The sequence below is a fragment of the Polypterus senegalus genome, chromosome 10 (assembly GCF_016835505.1).
Source record: "Polypterus senegalus isolate Bchr_013 chromosome 10, ASM1683550v1, whole genome shotgun sequence".
NCBI lineage: Eukaryota > Metazoa > Chordata > Cladistia > Polypteriformes > Polypteridae > Polypterus > Polypterus senegalus.
In genome coordinates, this window is record NC_053163.1 from 126,139,742 (window position 1) to 126,160,929 (window position 21,188).

Sequence of the window (21,188 nt, forward strand, 5' to 3'; positions counted from 1 at the left end):
CACCAAAGCCCGTGTGAACACTCTCATTGACTCCTACGTGTAGAAAACACTCGGCGCTTGATCCACGCTCACGGGCCTTCTGACGCAATAAAAGCGCTCGATTTTAACGCCCGTGTGAACAAGGCCTTAGTGTTACATTTTTTTAAAGCTTTCAGTATTGGAAAGAAAGCTACAGTAACTTTGTATAATAGTATTTGTTACAGCGCGGCCCGTTGATACACATATGGCAGTCGAAGTGGCCCACCAATGGTAGTGAGTTTGACATGCCTGCTCTAGAAAATATGTCTACCTTTCCAGGGTCTCCTCAACCTGGTCGCTACAGATCAGTGTCATCAGCAAACATTATAGTCCAAGTGGATTCCTGTCTAATCTCATCTGTCAACCTGTCCATCAATATTACAAATAAGACAGGGCTCATGGCTGATCCCTGATGTAATCCCACTTCCACGTTGAATGCATCTGTCACTCCTACCGCAGACATCACCACTGTCGCACTTCCATTGTGCATATCCTGTCCAACTTTTAGATACTTTTCTGTCACTCCCAACTTCCTCATACAATACCACAACTCTTCTCAAGGCACCCTGTCCTATGCTTTCTCCAGGTCCACAAAGATGCGATGCAACTCCTTCAGGCCTTCTCTATACTTCTCCAACACCACCCTCAGAGCAAACATTGCATCTGTGGTGCTCTTTCTTGGCATGAAACCATTCTGCTGCTCACTAATCACCTGGCTTCCACTACTCTTTTCCATAACTTCATGTTGAGACTGATTCATTTTTTCCCCCCTGTAGTTACTACTGCTCTGTGCATCCCCCCTTTATTCTTAAAAATCAGCATCCGTACACTTCTTCTCCACTCCTCAGGCATTCTCTCACTTTCAAAAATTCCATTAAACAATCTGGTTAAAAACTCCACTGCCATTTCTCCTAAACACCTCAATGCTTCCACAGGTATGTCATCTGGCTCAACAGCCTTTCCATTCTTCATCCTCTTCATAGCTGTCCTTGCTTCCTCCTTGCTAATCTGTTACTTTTCTTGATTCACAATCTCTACATCATCCATCCTTCTCTCTCTCTTTTTTCTCCCCCCCACTCTCTTCATTCATCAGCCTTTCAAAGTACTCTTTCTATCCACTCAACACACCCTCCTTTTTTGTGAGTATGTTTCCAACTATATCCTTTATCACCCTAACCTGCTGCACATCTTTCTCAGCTTGGTTTCTCTGCCTAGCCAATTAGTACAGGTCCTTTTCTCCTTCCTTAGTGTCCAACTCCTCATACAACTCATCATACTCCTTTTCTTTAGCCTTCACCACCTGTTTCTTCACCTTGTGCCTTATCTCCTTGTAGTTTTGTCTACTTTCTACATTTCTCTGACTATCCCACTTCTTCTTCGCCATCCTCTTTCTCTGTATTCAGTTGTGTACTTCCCCATTCCACCACAGGTATCCTTTCCCTCTTTCCTCTGTCCAGATGTCACGCTAAACACCCTTCTTGCTGTCACCCTTACTACTTCTCCTGCAGTTGCCCAGTTGTCTGGTAAACGTTCACTGCCACTCAGTGCCTGTCTTACCTCCTACCTAAATTCCAATCTTGCAGTCACCCTTTTTTTCAACATCCACCATTTGATCCTTGGCACTGTCCTCCTCTTGATCTCCGTCATCCTACAGACCACCGTCCTATGCTGCCTAACTACACTTCCCCTGACACCACTTTAATCTCCTTTAGATTGACTCTTTTGCAACGGATGTAATCTACCTGTGTGCATCTCCTTCTTTTTAAAATATGTATTCACCACAGCCTTGTCCATCCTTTTCACAAAATCCACTGTCTGACCTTCTTCATTCCTCTCCTTGACACCATACCTCCCCATCACCTCTTTGTCTCCTCTGTTTCCGTCACCAACATTTCCATTGAAATCCGCTCCAATCACCACCTTCTGTCCCTTGGGTACACTGCCCATCACTTCATCCAACTCCAGAAATCTTTCTCATCCATCACACACCCAACTTGCGGAGAACATGCACTAACAACATTCAACATCAAATCTCCAATTTCCAGCTTCATAATCATTACTCTGTCTGCCACTCTTTTCACTTCCAAAACACTCTTGACATACTGTTCCTTCAGGATAACCCCTTCCTCATTTCTCCTCCCATCCTCCCCATGATAGAACAATTTGAATCCACCTGGAAAACTCCCCTTTAGTCTCTTGCACACACAATATATCAACCTTCCTTCTGTCCATCATATCGACTAACTCTCTCCCCTTATCAGTCATACTGCCAGCATTCAAAGTTCCTACCCTCCGTTCCACTTTGTTTACCTTCCTCCTGCCCTTCTGCATTCAGACATGTCCCCCCTTCTCCTTTAGCCAACGGTAGCCCAATTTCTGCCAGCACCATGTTGGCTAACAGTACTGGTGGCGGCCGTTGTTAGACTCGGTATGGAAATCTGTATTGTTGTCCTCCTGTTGATCAGGAAAAATTTTACACTGGATGCCCTTCCTGATATAACCCATGTATCTGGGCTTGGAGCTGGCATAAAGAGAAACACTGGTTTGTGCATCCCCTTTTGGCTAGGTTCTTTGCTTTGCATAAAGCATTTTTGTTAAAAGAATAAAACACGCTTCTGTTTAGTACCCATTGCTGCCAGGGAAGGCTTCGGTGCCCAGGTTTCTTATGGCCTTTGAACAGTGGTAGCAGGTTTGAAAATATTGAGAGAAGTCAACCGCCTTAAAATGGGACAGACGCATTTGTAAGCAAAACTGCTACAAAGAAAAACAATCAACAATATATGCTACTATAAAATATAGTCGCTGACTAATTCCTTTTTCTGCCAAATGTAATTTTTCTTATTTTGAAGGAGTTAAGTTCTTAAAGATAATCGAAGAATAAAGACAAGGGGTGAAATCTGTAGTGGCCAGCACCTTAGTTTTTGTTCTTCAAATTTTAATTTAAAAAAAAATTAAAAAAAAATCGCTCTGAAGTATTTGAAGTAGTAAGTTAAGAATTTGTTTAGATTAAGACTGCTGATCTCTGAAATACTTTTTACACAAATATTCAACAAATAAATGCTGACTTGTTTTATTGACTTTTTCAGACCTAGGCATTCAACAGGATGTTTTTTTTTCCCTGCTTTGTTGGAGATTTAAGTTCTTTATGACTTAGTGCTGTAGGAGCTTTTTAAAGTTTCTAGTTTTTTTGTGTGCATATATACACTCACCTAAAGGATTATTAGGAACACCTGTTCAATTTCTTATTAATCCAATTATCTAATCAACCAATCACATGGCAGTTGCTTCAATGCATTTAGGGCTGTGGTCCTGGTCAAGAGAATCTCCTGAACTCCAAACTGAATGTCAGAATGGGAAAGAAAGGTGATTTAAGCAATTTTGAGCGTGGCATGGTTGTTGGTGCCAGACGGGCCGGTCTGAGTACAGTAATCCCTCCCTCCTCGATCGCGGGGGTTGCGTTCCAGACCCCCCCGCGATAGGTGAAAATCCGCGAAGTAGAAACCATATGTTTGTGTGGTTATTTTTATATATTTTAAGCCCTTATAAACTCTCCCACCCTGTTAACATTATTAGAGCCCTCTAGACATGAAATAACACCCTTTAGTCAAACGTTTAAACTGTGCTCCATGACAAGACAGAGATGACAGTTCTTTCTCACAATTAAAAGAAAGCAAACATATCTTATCTTCAAAAGAGCGCCGTCATAAAGGAGCGCGTCAGGAGCAGAGAATGTCAGAGAGAGCTCGCAAAGAAAAGCAAACAATCAAAAAATCAATACATGCTTTTAAGTATATACAGAAGCACCGCGATAAAGCGGCATTTTGTAGAGGAGCGTCCGTGTCCTCTGTGCAAACAGCCCCTCTGCTCACACCCCCTTCGTCAGGCAGAGAGAGCGAGAAAGATAGAGAGAAGCAAACAAGCACAGCGGGAAGCATATCTTATAGCATTGAGGAGTTTTAGTTAATATGCAATACATGCTCTGTTGGGTAGCTTCTAAACCATCCGCCAATAGCGTCCCTTGTATGAAATCAACTGGGCAATCAAACTGAGGAAGCATGTAACCTAAATTAAAAGACCCATTGTCCGCAGAAAGCGGCGAACCAGCGAAAAATCTGTGAGATATGTTTAGATGTGCTTACATTTAAAATCCACGATAGAGTGAAACCGCGAAAGTCAAAGCGCGATATAGCGAGGGATTACTGTATTTCACAATCTGCTCTGTTACTGGGATTTTCACGCACAACCATTTCTAGGGTTTACAAAGAATGGTGTGAAAAGGGAAAAACATCCAGTATGCGGCAGTCCTGTGGGCGAAAATGCCTTTTTGATGCTTGAGGTCAGAGGAGAATGGGTTGACTGATTCAAGCTGATAGAAGAGCAACTTTGACTGAAATAACCACTCATTACAACCGAGGTATGCAGCAAAGCATTTGTGAAGCCACAACACGCACAACCTTGAGGTGGATGGGCTACAACAGCAGAAGACCCCACCGGGTACCACTCATCTCCACTACAAATAGGAAAAAGAGGCTACAATTTGCACGAGCTCACCAAAATTGGACAGTTGAAGACTGGAAAAATGTTGCCTGGTCTGATGAATCTCGATTTCTGTTGAGACATTCAAATGGTAGAGTCAGAATTTGGCGTAAACAGAATGAGAACATGGATCCATCATGCCTTGTTACCACTGTGCAGGCTGGTGGTGGTGGTGTAATGGTGTGGGGGATGTTTTCTTGGCACACTTTAGGCCCCTTAGTGCCAATTGGGCATCGTTTAAATGCCACGGGCTACCTGAGCATTGTTTCTGACCATGTCCATCCCTTCATGACCACCATGTACCCATCCTCTGATGGCTACTTCCAGCAGGATAATGCACCATGTCACAAAGCTCGAATCATTTCAAATTTTTTTCTTGAACATGACAATGAGTTCACTGTACTAAAATGGCCCCCACAGTCACCAGATCTCAACCTAATAGAGCATCTTTGGGATGTGGTGGAACGGGAGCTTCGTGCCCTGGATGTGCATCCCACAAATCTCCATCAACTGCAAGATGCTATCCTATCAATATGGGCCAACATTTCTAAAGAATGCTTTCAGCACCTTGTTGAATCAATGCCACGTAGAATTAAGGCAGTTCTGAAGGCGAAAGGGGGTCAAACACCGTATTAGTATGGTGTTCCTAATAATCCTTTAGGTGAGTGTATATATAATCAAATTTTAAACACATACCGATTTGGCCTTACTATGCAAAAATAAAAAGCAAATTTAACATTAATTCCTTGCACTTACCTGGCAGTAAAGGTTATATCAAGCACTTCATGAAGTGATGAACTGTGGCTTAAATCGCAAACCTCTGTTTTAAAGGTGTCCAGTCAAAGCAAGTGACATTTTAAACTACTATAGTGTCTGTTTGTTTGAATCTGTACTTATTGCATGCCTTTTAAGGTGTTTTTTTTTTTGATTATCTTGAAAATAAGTAACATCAGACCTGATGAAGTGCAATTTTTTTTTCCACTAGGTCAATAAATAACTTCTTTAAGAAGTTAACCACGAATAGACTGAGCAGGATGTTTTCAATCAGAATTTGCAAGAAACAGACATATTTTTCCTTCTAGTATTTGTTGTAGATATTCTAATATAAGATGTCCTGGTAATTTTCAAACATTGCTTTCATCAAAATGTAGTCTTTAAACAAATACTTTAATTTATTTTAACTATTTAATACTATGTATAACGATTTAAGTTTTGTTTAAAAGGCGAGACAAAAATTTTCAGATGTTTTAATTGCCCTCTGGTGTCAGTAAAAGTTTCTTAAACATACTAAGTTTGTGTGTTATTTCTTCTGTTTATGGGTGGCTGATATTGTCAATGTATATGTTCTTGAAATAAAAAAGTGATTTTTTCTTAGTGCTTTCCAGTTTAACCTTCAAACAACTGTAGCTGAGCATGTGGTTTGCATCCTGAAAATGGTTTAGTAATTTTCTGGTACTTAGCTTCATAGTATTGCTTGGCTCTCCTTCCAAGTTTCAGAGACATCCATGCAACTTTAATGACCAGCTCATAAGAGCCTTTTATACAGTGTGGGCCTGTGCGCATGTGACTTTGCCCTGCAAAGAACAACTGTTCCATCCACTGGTTCCTGCAAGTTGTTCATAAATATTTCTTTTTTGGCTTATAGGTACGATTAGAGCCAGGTGGGAAATACTATAATGCTTTTATCCAGGAAGTTGGACCTCATACAAGTGCAGTGACTGTCTTTATCGAAGAACTGGGTGAAAAGTGAGACAATAAATAAACTTTTTATACATTTTGTTTGTGTATACAGGATTGTGCAACTTAAATTACCATGCAAAATTATTCAGATCATTTTACAATTTTAAATTCCTTGTCAGATTATGAATGATTAAATCTTTTTCCACTTTTATTATAAATTTGAAGGCCCAGGATGAAAACTTGAAGACAAAATGAGTTGATTTTCTTACAATGTGCCTTTTGCTTAAGTATTTCCCACATGTTAATAGTTAAAATCAGAAAAGTTTTGCTTATGTAACAACTATCTATGTAAACTGTTTAGCAGAGACTTCTGATTATTTCCTCTTTGCAGGTTTGATCCTGCTCATTAGGAAATTTTTAGTTCCTTTGGTTCTGAAGATTTATTACAGATCTGCTAAAAAGCAAATCATTTACCAGATAGAAATATTTCTTTGCATTGCTTTCCAGTTCTGTGGAATTTATCTTTTATAAAAGCACTGACACGCTTTATCACAGTGTTCTTGTCCATTTCCTCATGTCATGCTTGGTGGTTGAAACAACTTGGCATCGCCTCTTAGCCTGCTTTGTACCAGGATGAAGCTTATTGTATCATGACAGTTGAAGCTCCTGTTTGAAAGGAAGGATTCCCCCCATTCTAATGTTGTATTCTTCATTGTTTCAATGAATCTAATATGCTTGATGCTAACTGATCAAACATTTAAAGCTATACTATCTATTGAAAGTACAAAAAAGGTTTTTTCCCATTCTTTTTATGTCTGTGAGTCCATTGCATTCAGAAGTGACTTGAAATAAAGCTCATTGTCATTTTTGATTATATACAGGGTGAGTCAAAGTTGTTAACACTAATGGACTGCTATTTATATACTTTGTGCTCCATATGGTACATGTGTTGAACATGATGGTTAACAGGTTGAGACAGTCCTGTAAATCCATCTTGCACATGTGAAGCTTTCCGCCATTCAAATGTTAACATAATTTTGACTCACCCTGTATATCATTACAATATTATTGGACAATATCCTACAAAGTAAGACAGTTAAAAAAAAAAAAAATTGGTTATCTATTGTCTGGTACCTGCCATTGTCGGCTAGGGATGCTAAACGCAGTCTTTACTTTCGCAGAGTCCGTTAAGGGAATTTGCCAGTACCCCTTAGTCAAGTCAAGAGTGGTCAAATATTGAGCATTGCCAAGTCACTCAAGGATTTTATCCTCTCGCAGCATCGGGTAAGCATCAAATGGGGAGACCTGGTACAGAACCTCCAGCTCCCACCAGGCGTAGGAACCAAGACAATAAGACTGGAACAAGGGCTGTGACTTTCCACAATCATGCCCAGCTCGAGCATACGCTTGATCTCCAATTCTGCCTCGGGAAGCATATAAGGAAATTCCTGGATGATCACCCCTGGTTTCATCACTATGTCATGCTTGATCAGAGAGGTCTTCCCAGGTTTCTCATTTACCATCTCTGGGACAGACACAATAACGGTTTTCAGCTGTGACTGTTGGTTGGCTAACAAAATAGGGCCGATGATTGATTAAGGGAGCTTTTTTTTTTTTTTTTTTTGAACGAAGGGGGAACGGAGCTGGAGGTATACCCACCTGTTCGCTTAGCTGACGATTTGGTTGTCTAACCAAATTAGATCCCCTTCCTTTCCTTAATCTCTTATGGGCCCTGCCAATGGGTCAGTAATTTAGAGTGGGAGGTGAGAACCACAACTCATAGCCTTGGGTGGAAATCCTGAAGAGTCGCGCCACGGTTATAGTAGTGGGCCTGTGCTGATTGAGCCTTGTCCATGTGCTCTTTTAGTATTGGTTGGATTTTGTTGAATCTATCTCGTAACTGCGCGATATATTATGTTTGTGGAAGGGCAGGCCTCCTTCTCTCAACCTTCCTTTAGAATATCTGATATGCCCAACAATGTGCAGAGGTCTCTGCCGATGCATCAAATTAACTGTGGAATCTAAGTATGGAAGACCAACTGGCTTTTGGTGTCTTAATTCTATACATTAATTATAGGTTTATAATCTACAATTACAGAATACAGGTGTGACGCTGAAAATACAGTATTAAGATGTGATGACAGGTTTAGATGGATTTGAATATATGGTAAATTCTATATAGCATAGTGAAGGTGAAGCAAAATTTAACCAGTTCTATTCAAAAGTTCTATATCTTTTGTATTTGGGTGAAAAAACTTACAAAAATGTGTTTATGGGACATGCATCACACCAATTAGGTTAATCCTTTTTTTTTCTGCTGAAAGTGTCTAATTTTAATAGTAGTCCCTACTTTTGGAGAAAATAAAATCAAAGCACTATTGCTTATTTTAAAACGGACATCTTCATCCCTCACTATAAATAAAAATGTTTTAATCACCCACCCAGAACATTGATAAACGCTGTTTTAGTTAGAGTAATATTATTTGGTTTACTTTAGTAATTTCATAAATGCCTACAAAACCTGACAGAAAACAAATAGCAGGATGCCATTTTAAAGTTTCCTTCATTTTCATTCTGTTTAATCAAAAAACTGTACTGAAAAGGCTGCTTAGGTGAATAAGGCACAGATTTTAATTTCATTCCAAAGATATATAGACTTTCTTGCACTTGTACTATGTTCCTGTTGAAATACATTTAGTTAATGAATGCAGAAGCATAGCTGTTCCTGGCATATTTTTTATCGTGACTTTTTATAGAGATTTCCTGTTAAGAAATACTTGAGCATCTGGTGGAAACTGAATTGGAAACTGCTTCTTACCTGCTGCTCTAAACTCAACTTGAAACTGATATTAGTCCTGTTTCCCTGAACCTGGTATTGCCTGGTTTATAAAATTGATGGATCAATTGCCTTTTGCAGCCTGCTTCACTTGAGCACCTTCGTGTTAAAGCCCAGCTGCTATGCTAATACTTATTTGTTGTGTTACTGTTCATCTCTACGAAGAAGCTGAACAGAAAATTAGGTCTTTTTTCTATTGGCTCTACCTGTTAAGGGCTTTGGCTTTGCCTAAAACTGGAAAAATATATTTGTGTGTGTGTCATTTCTTGTGTAAATTTTATATTCAAATTTAATTTGCAAAGGCTAAAAATATCTAAAATATAGTGTGTGTGTGTGTGTGTATATAATATAAATAAATTATATAATTTTTTTAAATTATTATTTTTGGTTTTTTAAGGCATCTCGTTCCTCTGACTAATCTGAAACCAGTGACTCAAGTGAATCCAGTACCTGCCTGGAGTAATGCCCCAAGAAAAAGTGGAAGTTATACCAGAATGGCAGAGGGATATGTAGCTGAAATAGGTCTGTTGACTTTATTTTGGTATTCTTAAACAAAAGTGAAATTTGTTATTTTAATAGCTTACCTTTTAAAACTAAGTGTTAACATTCTTTTGGCTGATTATAGGGGTTTGCTAAATATTAACCAAGTTTGTTTTTTTCAAACAAGAAAATGTATACATCACAGTGAAGCAAATGACTTTTTTAATTAGCTTGTTTGGGCAATTATTGACAATCTGACATCACAGCTTCAGGGACTAATTTTCATTTCTGCTACTTCCATGGTTTGTTTAGAGTTTGCTTTTTTGCCTTCCCTGTGTCAGTGTGGATTTTATTCAAGTTGTTTGGTGTTCTGTTGACTTTCAGGCTCCTCTCTGGTTGTTTTTAGTTAATTGCCACCTCAAAATTTGCCCCATATTAAACTGATATATTTTTTTTGTGCTTTGTGACTAATGCTGCAAAGATGGCATGCAGTTCCCCCAGACATGAAAATTTAACTTATTCAAAAAAAAAAATTTAATAAAAATTAAAAAGATTAAATAGGCACTATGACATAATGGTTAAGTCTTTGGACCTAAATCTTGCTACGGACACTGTGACCATGAGCAAGTCACTTCACCTGCCCATGCTCCAATTGGGGGGAAATAAGTGTATCTCAAATGTTTTATGTCACCTTGGATAAAGGCATCAGCCAAATAAGTAGTACTAATAGTAAGGTTATGAACCATTTTTTTTTTTATTCTTGGTCAGAGCTGGGTGGAATGCAGTATGATATACAACTGGTAATTTGCAAATAATGCATTTTGAAGTATTTATTCTGGTTGGTTTGTTGGTTTATGCCCAAATTACTTGTATAAAATAAGTATTTTATTATACTCCTGTTATTCCTATATCTTTAGGTTTAGTTATTATACTTGAAATTTCTATGTATGTGACAACTGCCCAATCTTGTTGCTACAGTACATCTGTTGATGTTAATCGTCTTTTAGTGCGTTTTGTGTATTGCATCTTTTGTCTCTGTTCACTTCACCTTTATGTGGTTTCCAGGTATGTTTGAACAGGTTTCTGACTTTTTTTAACCTTTCATGATGTTTCTTTAAGATAAGTGTCCCGTCACCCTAAAATGTTTCTCAGCTATTACTGAAAGATTTCACCTATCATCTACACAATTGAAAACGGAGAGTGTTTAGTATTGAATGTACTTAAAAATATGTTTCACAAAATATAAAATCAGTGATACTGTTAAATTCAGTTACAGTTGTAAAAAGAAAATATATCCAGCAGGTCAAGTTAAAGGCAAACACTGCTTCTTAAAATGTTCCTGTATATCATTAACAGATGTTTGAATACAGTTATCCACTGCAATCCATTACACTAACTTATAAATCATCTTTCAACAGACATGGTAAAATTGATGCAAACATGTTACTGTCTAAAATGTATTATAATTGTGATACATGTTACTTAAATAATCCACTTTTAAGAGTATGTATTCAGCTGTTGTGGGAAAGTGTTAAAATATGATTTATCCATTTCATTTTTGCAAATATTTGTGATTAAACTATAAGACCAGTTTGTGTAGACATATGGTGGGCAGTGGCTCAAAAGTAGAGGAGCACTACACAGGTCAGGATTTGTTATATACTGCTCAAAAAAATTAAAGCACCACTTTTTAATCAGAGTATAGCATCAGGTAAGTGAAACTTATGGGATGTTTGACCTCATCAGTTAAGTAGCAGAGGGGGTGGTTAATCAGTTTCAGCTGCTTTGGTGTTAATTAAATTAGCAACAGGTGCATTAGAGGGGCAACAATGAGACAACCCCCAAAACAGGAATGGTTTAACAGGTGGAGGCCACTGACATTTTTCCATCCATCTTTTTGAATGTTTTTTCACTAGTTTTGCATTTGGGTACAGTCAGTGTCACTACTGGTAGCATGAGGCGATATCTGGACCTTACAGAGGTTGCACAGGTAGTCCAACTTCTCCAGGATGGCACATTAATACATGCCATTGCCAGAAGGTTTACTGTGTCTCCCAGCACAGTCTCAAGGGCATGGAGGAGATTCCAGGAGACGGGCAGTTGCTGTAGGAGAGCTGGACAGGGCCGTAGAAGGTCCTTAACCCATCAGCAGGACCAGGAACCTGCTCCTTTGGGCAAGGAGGACCAGGATGAGCACTGCCAGAGCCCTACAAAATGCAGGCCACTGGTGTGAATGTCTCTGACCAAACAATCAAACACACTTCATGAGGGTGGCCTGAGGGTCCGACGTCCTCTAGTGGGCCCTGTGCTCACTGCCTGGCATCGTGGACCTCGATTGGCATTTGCCATAGACTACCGGAATTGTCAGGTCCACCACTGGCACTCTGTGCTTTTCACAGATGAGAGCAGATTCACCCTGAGCACCTGTGACAGACGTGAAAGGGCCTGGAGGAGCTGTGGAGAACGTTATGCTGCCTGTAACATTGTTCAGCATGACCGATTTGGTGGTGGATCAGTGATGGTCTGGGGAGGCATATGCATGAAGGGACACACAGACCTTTATAAGCTAGACAACAGCACCTTGACTGCCATTAGGTATCGGGATAAAATCCTTGTACCCATTGTCAGACCCTATGTTGGTGCAGTGGGTCCTGGGTTCCTCCTGGTGAAAGTTTGGCAAAATGGACTTGCCTGCTACATCATTTTTTCACTTTGATTTTCGTTTTGTCTTTGAATTCAGCCCTCTGTAGGTTGATAATTTTCATTTCCATAAAATGATGTGGAATCCTTTTGCTCCTAACACATTACCCAGTCCATATCAGTATTGATATCCAGCATGATTTTTTTCCCATTGAGATCTGATGTGTTTTTGAGCAGTTTTTTAGTCATGGTTCCATTACTGTCTACCCTTTTTATGCTTGTTTTTGAATTTGTGGGCATTTGGATTTAACTACAGGACCATTATAATAATCAGAAACTTGGCAAAAAAGTTTTCATCTGTAATTATTGGTTATCAGAAAAGACACTATACCCCCTCTGCTGAGCATATACTTTAATTTCTTAATAGAATGCATCTTAAAACAAGAGAGAGAAAAAATTCCCAACTCCATTGTAAGAAATATCAAATGAAGAAAGAGTCCATCGTAGCACATCAGTCTTATTTTTCCTCCATAAAGTACCGTTTTTTTTGGTGAAATAGAAAGTTGGAAGAGCTCTGGTTGCCATATTGACATTTATTTGTGTACTAATTTTCAGCAAGGAAGAGATTGGTAGTCCATAAACCTGAAGTAAAATGTACACCTGTAGTATATAAACATTTTACTATAGTAAATGTCTCTCTCAGTAATAGAAACAAAACTAAACTTTTTTTATAGCAAACTTTTTTTGATTTTATAGGAAAATCTCTTTTTTTTTTTTTTTTTTGAATGCAGGTTTTAATAGATTAAAATTACTAGACTAAGTTAATAGTGATGGTAGCTCTTGCCCTGCCAGATTTTGGAGTTCAGACTTAAAGTTGAGCTACTTTCAGGAGTATCTGTTGGTACGTGTAATGTGGCATAGAATTTTCCGCCACTGAAACAGGCTAGGAACACTAAATTAGTGTTGAACAAATCCAGCATTGTATTATTCTTTGTCAGGTGTATACTTAACATCCTATTAGTTGAGTCGGTAGGCCTGGCCTGAGTGAGCTCAAATGGTTCTGCCAAAAGCTCTTTTCTTTAGGGGGAAAAGCACACATACTGTACTTGTAGACATGGAGGTGCTTTCTCACAGATGCTTCAGGCTTTGAGATACTTAGTTTCAATGCACATGAGTTTATAATTGCAAAATACTGACAAAAATAGTTATTACAAAATCTCTAGTGCTTTTTGAAAATGGAAAGAAATTGATAACTGTAACGAGCCAGCTAGAAAAGCTGGAGTTTTAGGCAAAGTGAATATGTACAGCTTGAGCACAAACCACACACACATTTACTACTGTAAATTCCAAAAAAAAAGGAAAATAAACATCTTTAACCAAATGGGATGGTATAAAGACGCCTATGTAGCTTTAACAAGTATATTGCTAATTGCGGATATTTGCCTCTTACAATAAAAAGGAGGTGCATCCTTGTGCCCAAAAGTGAACTTGGATCAGTGACGGAAAGGGGCAGGGGCTTGAGAACTATTACTTTCCCCTTTGGTGCACAACACTGAATGAGACTCCTACTTTTCCTAACTTTTCTCATTGCAACAAAGTGATGTACATAGCATTTTTTTAAGAAAGAGTATGATTTATTTTTAAGTTACAAAGATTCATAGTTTTATCTTGTGGAAAAGGTTCTGTTGCTTTAAAACTGATCACTTTTAATTCAGAAGAAGGGCCTAACTCATCCCATTTATTAAACCATTAAACATTAATAAGCATTATTTTCTTTTCTTACTGGATATTCATTTTTTTTTTTTTTAACATTTCTCAATGTAGTGTCTAATGTTGAATAGACTGACTATGATCTGGTTTTCGGTGAACTATGATACCGTGTAGAGCACGAATCATGCATAGTCCTGACTTTTTTTGCTGGCATACATAAGATGCCGGGTGTTGCTCACTCTCTCTGTTTTCATTTGCTTTCCTTTTGCTTGATGTCCTTTATCTTCATTGGTAAAGTGCAATCGTCCTCTGGGGCAAAATTCCCTTTTTATTTTCATTTTATTTCTGGGAAGCACAACATTACAATAGTATTTTATCCAAACAAGCAAATATATCAGATACAATTCAGAGTCGGAGGAAACAAAAATGGACATACAAATAAAACAGTTCAACCCCTGTCAAAGAGAAAATATAGGTACTAGTAGTAACCATCACCCCCATCCCTCCCAACACACACACACACAAATACACACAAACATCTAATAATTCTTGCTATGTTTTAAGTTTTGGATGTATTTGATTTTTTTTTCTTTTAATTTGAGACAATATAGAACTTTCACTGAGTGACAGAAAGTAGGTGGAGATTCCACCAGTTAAGTGACATATGTCTATGAGCTGGTAGTTTGCTGTAGAATATTAGAATCAATTTTTCTCTGTGCATTTTAATCCCATCAAAGAATACACTAAATGTTGCTGTTAATCGATTAGAAGTGATTTTGACACCAGTATGTATAGATGTTTGTCCAAAAATCTGAAAATTAAGTACATTCCCAAAACATGGCCTAGTGATGCTGGAGCTAGATAGCAACACTCCAAAGTTGGCTTTTACCGTGATTACATTTTAGATACTTAATTTAAAATGAGAGAGATGTGATTGATTAAAAAATTTACATGAATTATGGAATGATTAGTGCATATACACTAGAGTGTATTCTGTTCATGGCGGAGTTCACTCCTTTTCTGTGATAATAATTTGGAAGGTCCTTTTCCCACTGGTCCCTAGGATCATTTCAAGGAATCTACCCTTCAATATTGTTATATACATATATATTGTTGAATTGCTGTCAGTCTTCAAGATTAACAAAATTAACAATTATAGTCCCTGGGATAGATTTGGGTATGGGTTGTAGAAAATTGGGTAGATTTCTTTTTTACAAGTTTCTGAATTGTATATAAAAGGAAAAAGATTGTGTAGCAGGAAACGACAGAACGAGGGCTTAGCACGAGGATAACAGAGACACAATTCACCCGTAATGGGTTTGCTATTGTATAAAGCAAGAATATACCTTCTTCTGATTGGATCATAGCTAATTTTTGAATGATTTTTCTTTTCTTTTTCTCAAGGTCATTCACTTTATTGACTATTGTTTTTTCAGCGTACAAATTTGAATTCGCAAAATGTTAGCTTTTTTTGATTACGGGTGGTATTAGAGGGGAAAAAAATGAAAGCTTTGTCTTAGAAAAGTGTCATCGCAACTATTTTTATTTCCCCAAGATGAAATTTGAAGAACTAGCTGAAGAGACAACAGGTGTCCTTCTTAGCATTCTGCACCTCATATCAAATCCTTTATCTGAGAAGACTATGTGCTACTAAAAGCTTAGACATAAAGAGTAACGGGCCAAGTGGGGGGAAACAAAAGCAAAATGTATATTGTAACCTATTAATGATTAATTTCAAAAATAAATATCAATCCACCAAGTCACTGGCTACATGCTACTACTTCGCTGTGAAAGAGAGACCAGCAACAACCAATTTGATACCCTTGTTAATGTCCCCTGGGAGGATAGACACCGTGGCTCCTCTTAATCACACTCTATGGTATGAGAAGAATGAACAGAAACCTAGTGTCACTAAGGGGATTTCCTCAGGGGTACCTGCAGGTCTTTGCGCACTAGCCTTGTAACCTGGAAACATTTGTGAAGGCTTGTCTGGAATGGTTTCCTGATCCAGGCTTAAAAGGCCCTGCAGTCATTATACAGGAGACATTGGAGTTTGGGAGGTAGCAACTGATAAGTGGCTGGACAAGTAAAGAAGGCTATAGGTGAACTAGTATGTGAGGTGTAGATAGAAGGACCAGACGGCTCTTTTTTTTTTTTTTGTTTAAGCTTCTGTGTGTTTATGGGGTAATTGTTTTGATTTTTCACTTGCTTTGGCAGTAAAACCCATTTATGTATTACTTTTTGTTCTGTTTGCTGGTCATTTGGGTTTAGGGATGAAGCACAAGTGCCCCCTAAAGTTCACAATGTACTAACCTCAACTATATAAACATTTTTAAATTAAAGTGCTCTTTCCGGTGCTAATTATGCTAAATATTTGTCAAACGTAGAATACCTGAGTAGCAGATGTTGTTGTGTGGAGGAATTGTAATTTAATTTACTGTCTTAAATATACCAAAATACATGTCTATGGGTCACATTCACACAAGATCATGTATGGCCATTTTATTAGAGACCTACATAAGACTAAGAAATAATTGTGTATGGTTCCATTTTTAATATTAATTGATTTTTAGTTATAAATGCCTCATTGGTGTTTTTAATATTCATATTTTCGGTTCCAGAAATGTGTATTCATAGGCAAGTGAATCGAGTTTGCCTTAAGTATTCCATTTGTTGTTATGCATGGTACTGGTAGTTACCAAAATAAGTGAAAATGTCAAGTATAGATTGCACATTTTGACTCCTAGATTCAAGTGAAAGCAGCAGATGCAGTCACTGTAGTGGTTTTTACCTTTTAAAGTATTTGCTTTTTACTAAGAAACAAGCATTTTATTTTATTTTACAAGGACAAAACAAGCACATGGTACATAGTGCATCTCTCACCATCTATACTATCATCTTTTAATTTTTTTGTGTTTGTAAATTTTGATCTATGATGGGTGGATGGATGGATAAAAAATGAAGAAATTAAGACTAAAGTGAATTCAGTGCATTTTAGTAAACTATTTGTATATTTTTAAACTTTCAAACAGATTTTGAATTTCGACTTGTTTGAGTCCATTTGACATTTTTGTATTGCCTGGATTTGTAAGTACACTGCTCACAAAAATTAAAGGAACACTTTAAAGAAACACATTAGATACATCAGATCTCAATATGAAGTTGGATATCTATACAAATAACGACAGGGCAATGTCTTAGGAACAAAAGGATGCCAAGTCTTTTAATGGAAATAAAAGTTTTCTGCCTACAGAGGGCTCAATTGTGTAGACACCCTAAAATCAGAGTGAATGAAGATGTGGCAGGCTAGTCCATTTTTTCAAAAACTTAATTTCTGCTACTCAAAATGCTTTTCAGTATCTTGTGTGGCCCCCACGAGCTTGTATGCATGCTTGACAACTTCGGGGCATGCTCCTAATGAGACGACGGATGGTGTCTTGTGGCATTTCCTCCCAGATCTGTATGAGGGCATCCCTGAGCTGTTGTACAGTCTGAGGAGCAACCTGGCGGCGCCTAATGGACAGAAACATAATGTCCCACAGATGTTCTATTGGGTTTAAGTCAGGGGATCGTGAAGGCCATTCAATTGTTTCAATTCCTTCATCCTCCAGGTACTGCCGGCATTGTCGTGCATTAGGAGGAAACCAGGACCTACTGCACCAGCGTAGGGTCTGACAATGGGTCCAAGGATTTCATCCTGATACCTAATGGCTGTCAAGATGCCGTTGTCTAGCCTGTAGAGGTCTGTGAGTCGCTCCATGGATATGCCTCCAAGATCATCACTGACCCACCACCAAACCAGTCATGTTAAACGATGTTACAGGCAGCATAATATTCTCCACGGCTTCTCCTGACCCTTTCACGTCTTTCACATATACTCAGGGTGAACCTGCTCTCATCTGTGAAAAGCACAGAACGCCAGTGGTGGACCTGCCAATTCTGGTATTCTATGGCAAATGCCAATTGAGCTCCCCGGTGCTGGGCAGTGAGCACAGGGTGCAGTAGACATTTGGGCCCTCAGGCAACCCTCATGAAGTCTGTTTCTGATTGTTTGGTCAGAGACATTCACACCAGTGGCCTGCTGGAGGTCATTTTGTAGGGCTCTGGCAGTGCTCATCCTGTTCCTCCTTGCCCAAAGGAGCAGATACTGGTCCTGCTGATGGGTTATGGACCTTCTATGGCCCTCTCCAGCTCTCCTAGAGTAACTGCTTGTCTCCTAGAATCTCCTCCATGCCCTTGAGACTGTGCAGGGAGACACAGCAAACCTTCTGGCAATGACACGTATTGATGTGCCATCATGGAGAAGTTGGACTACCTGTGCAACCTCTGTAGGGGCCAGGTATCACCTCGTGCTACCAGTAGTGACACTGACTGTAGCCAAATGCAAAACTAGTGAAGAAACAGTCAGAAAAGATGAGGAGGGAAAAATGTCAGTGGCCTCCACCTGTTAAACCATTCCTGTTTTGGGGGTCATCTCATTGTTGCCCCTCTAGTGCATCTGTTGTTAATTTCATTAACACCACAGCAGCTGAAACTGATTAACAACCCCCTCTGCTACTTAACTGACCAGATTAATATCCCATAATTTTCATTGACTTTATGCTATACTCTGATTAAAAAGTGTTTCTTTAATTCTTTTGAGCAGTATATATTCGCAGTATATTGGTTGACAGAAATGCATGTGTACATTAAGTAACCATTTACAGATATGTGACAGGGCTACAACTTTAATTATTGGTCATAGTGTTAGAATATAATGAAGCATTGTAAACTGTATATGAACTAATATGAGAAATTGTCACAGTCCTAAAAGTTTTGAAATGCATATTTTAAGAAAAGAATGCTCAAATGAAAACAAAAGCCATAAACTCTATTTGTTCAGCAGGTGATTTATCCTACTACCAAATGCACATTGCCTTTAAGTGACTTCTTCAGGTTCACATTAGTTTAATTTGAGAGTGTTGTGATTTGTAAAATGAATTTAACAGTTCTGCTGTAGAATAAGCACTGCATAAAAATATTTTGATTTCATTAAAACCATAAAGGAAAACCCTGCTGTATTTCGGTGCTGCTCTTATAGTTTGAGACAGCTTTATGGATTGACTTCAACCTAAACCTAATCTTAAATGCTTGGAAAATTCAGCAGATTTAGCAACATGTCTGTGGTATGCTGGTACTGAATAAACACCAGAAAAGCACAAATTTTAAAGTGGTATAGTACCAGCACTTTAGTACTTCCAGTACTGAAAGTTAATGTCAGATGCTTTTCTCTCAATCACCCCCTTCCCCTTTCCTCTACACATCACATTTGTGTAATAACATCTATTTTGTACACTTCATAAAACAAACCTACATTCTTCATGATCAGAACCTCACGGCTATCAAGAGGGAAGTGGTGCGTAGTGCAGCATGATGACACGGTGCACCAGGGAGGCTAGAGTAAGACAGGTTTTGGAGTTATCTGTTGTTTGCTTCAGAACTGTTTTGGTGCCACTGCTGAGGTCTGGAAGCTGGTATAGATACTGAAGTCAAAATATTAGTACTGATCCAACACAGCTGTGGTAAAACAGAAAATTGCATGTTTGATACTGCATATACAGTATACTAGGGCTGACAGATTGAACTTCACTATTCAAAAATGTTTTCTTGTAAAGGCCTTATTCAAAAGCAAAGGCTGACATTTGATGGTGAAAGGATGGTTATTTAGATTTCAGAGTCGAAGAATTATATTGAATTGTAAGCTTGTTCTCTTCATTAGTATCACTTGCTTCCACCCTGACTCACAGAATAGTTTGAGACAGTTTTGTTAATCCCACTGCTCCATTTTTTGATTAACAGAGCATTTTTTCCTGAATATATCTCTGGTACCCTAAAAGTATTGTTCTGCTTTTGATCCTGTCCCAAAAAACTTCTAAATCAGTGATCTCGAATTGTTAAATGCTAATATGTTCTCATTAATGCAAATGAGAGTGGTCATAATTCTGTTTTTCTATTCTAGCTATTTAAAATTTCCCCAGTGAAGAGTTTCTTCAGGGTCCCCAATGCAGGTTTAACTACCTCAATGAATGTGTGATGTCTCTGTCTCATTGATACTGATTTTACATATGATGTCTTAAACGAAGAGGCGTTGGGGAGCATTAATTTTTTTTAAAAAAAACTAAACAAAGGAGCTCTTTTACCCCCTTATACTCTATAAAGATTGTTAGAAAAGTAATGGTTTAGGCAGCATGGTTATTGAGACTTGTTAAAAGTAATTTTGCAAGAATTTGCAAATCTAACAATAAAAAGCAAACTTAATTTTCACCTTTTATATATTAACAATTACATTGTATATTAATACATCAGTGTTTTCATTTATTTATTTTTATGTTCTGGACCTTCATTTTTTTAATGCCTTTTAGATGTAGATCACGAGATAAGAGGAAGAAAAAGATTTTATAAGAAAGCCCGTGGAAAGGAAATGTTTATGGCTGTTGCATACACCAGGGGCCAGTCTGGATTACCTCCTCGTCTACAGCACAGTATTCCTTCTGCCAGGTTTTCCCAGATCCATAGCCCATCTGGCAATTCTACCTTGGCTGAACAATACCGATCCCATCCTTCCAGTCACCGTTCAGGAAGAGGTTATGGACCGTCAAGGTTAGTATACTGTGCTTCTCTTTCAAGTGTCCGTCAGTTAACAAAAGTATATTAAAAGGAGTTCATTGTACTGTTTTTTCCATAGCTTAATGAAATTTATTCTGCTCATACATTTAGGCCAACACGCATTGTTTGCTTACTTCCTTCGTTCATTACTGTTAATTATTTGTACTCTCTTTGCTGAATTCAGTGTCGGGGGGGCCAGAGCCTATCTGACAGCAATAGGTGCAAGGCAGGAACCAACCTGTACTTGTGTTCCAGTTGACTGCAGGGCACACTCAAACCACTCAAGTGGATTTATAATTGATAATTAACGTAGCACACCTTCTTTGTGGAGGTTGACTATTTGTCCTTCAACATCATACTCTAAATGTCTTATGAATCTAATGTCTCCTCCATCTTTGAGGGGCAAACCTAACCACTGCCATTTTCTGTCCTATTGTGTGTGTGTGTCCTAAATGGCACATTATTTAGTGTATGACGTAAAAATTGGATTCCAGTCCAGCTTGTCCACATTTCTCCTTCTAAACCTAGTGGATACGACCCTACAGGAATCGGTGCTAGTTTGTCAATTTAATATATTCTTGTAGGTTTTAATCATCCCTGTGAATGCTTGATAACACATGTTGTATTTCTTAGTACTCCAACT

At 38.3% G+C, this 21,188-nt stretch overlaps 1 protein-coding gene across 3 annotated transcripts in view; it reads left to right on the plus strand.

Annotated features, from left to right (window-relative positions):
* The window catches only part of alg13 (ALG13 UDP-N-acetylglucosaminyltransferase subunit), a 137,759-nt gene that overhangs the window by 78,176 nt on the left and 38,395 nt on the right, over nt 1-21,188 (plus strand). For all 3 annotated transcript variants that reach the window (XM_039766547.1, XM_039766549.1, XM_039766548.1), the window contains exons 11-13: nt 6,200-6,300; nt 9,468-9,592; nt 20,302-20,539. In XM_039766547.1, the coding sequence (XP_039622481.1) occupies nt 6,200-6,300; nt 9,468-9,592; nt 20,302-20,539 (464 nt within the window). The remainder of the gene's footprint in view (nt 1-6,199; nt 6,301-9,467; nt 9,593-20,301; nt 20,540-21,188) is intronic.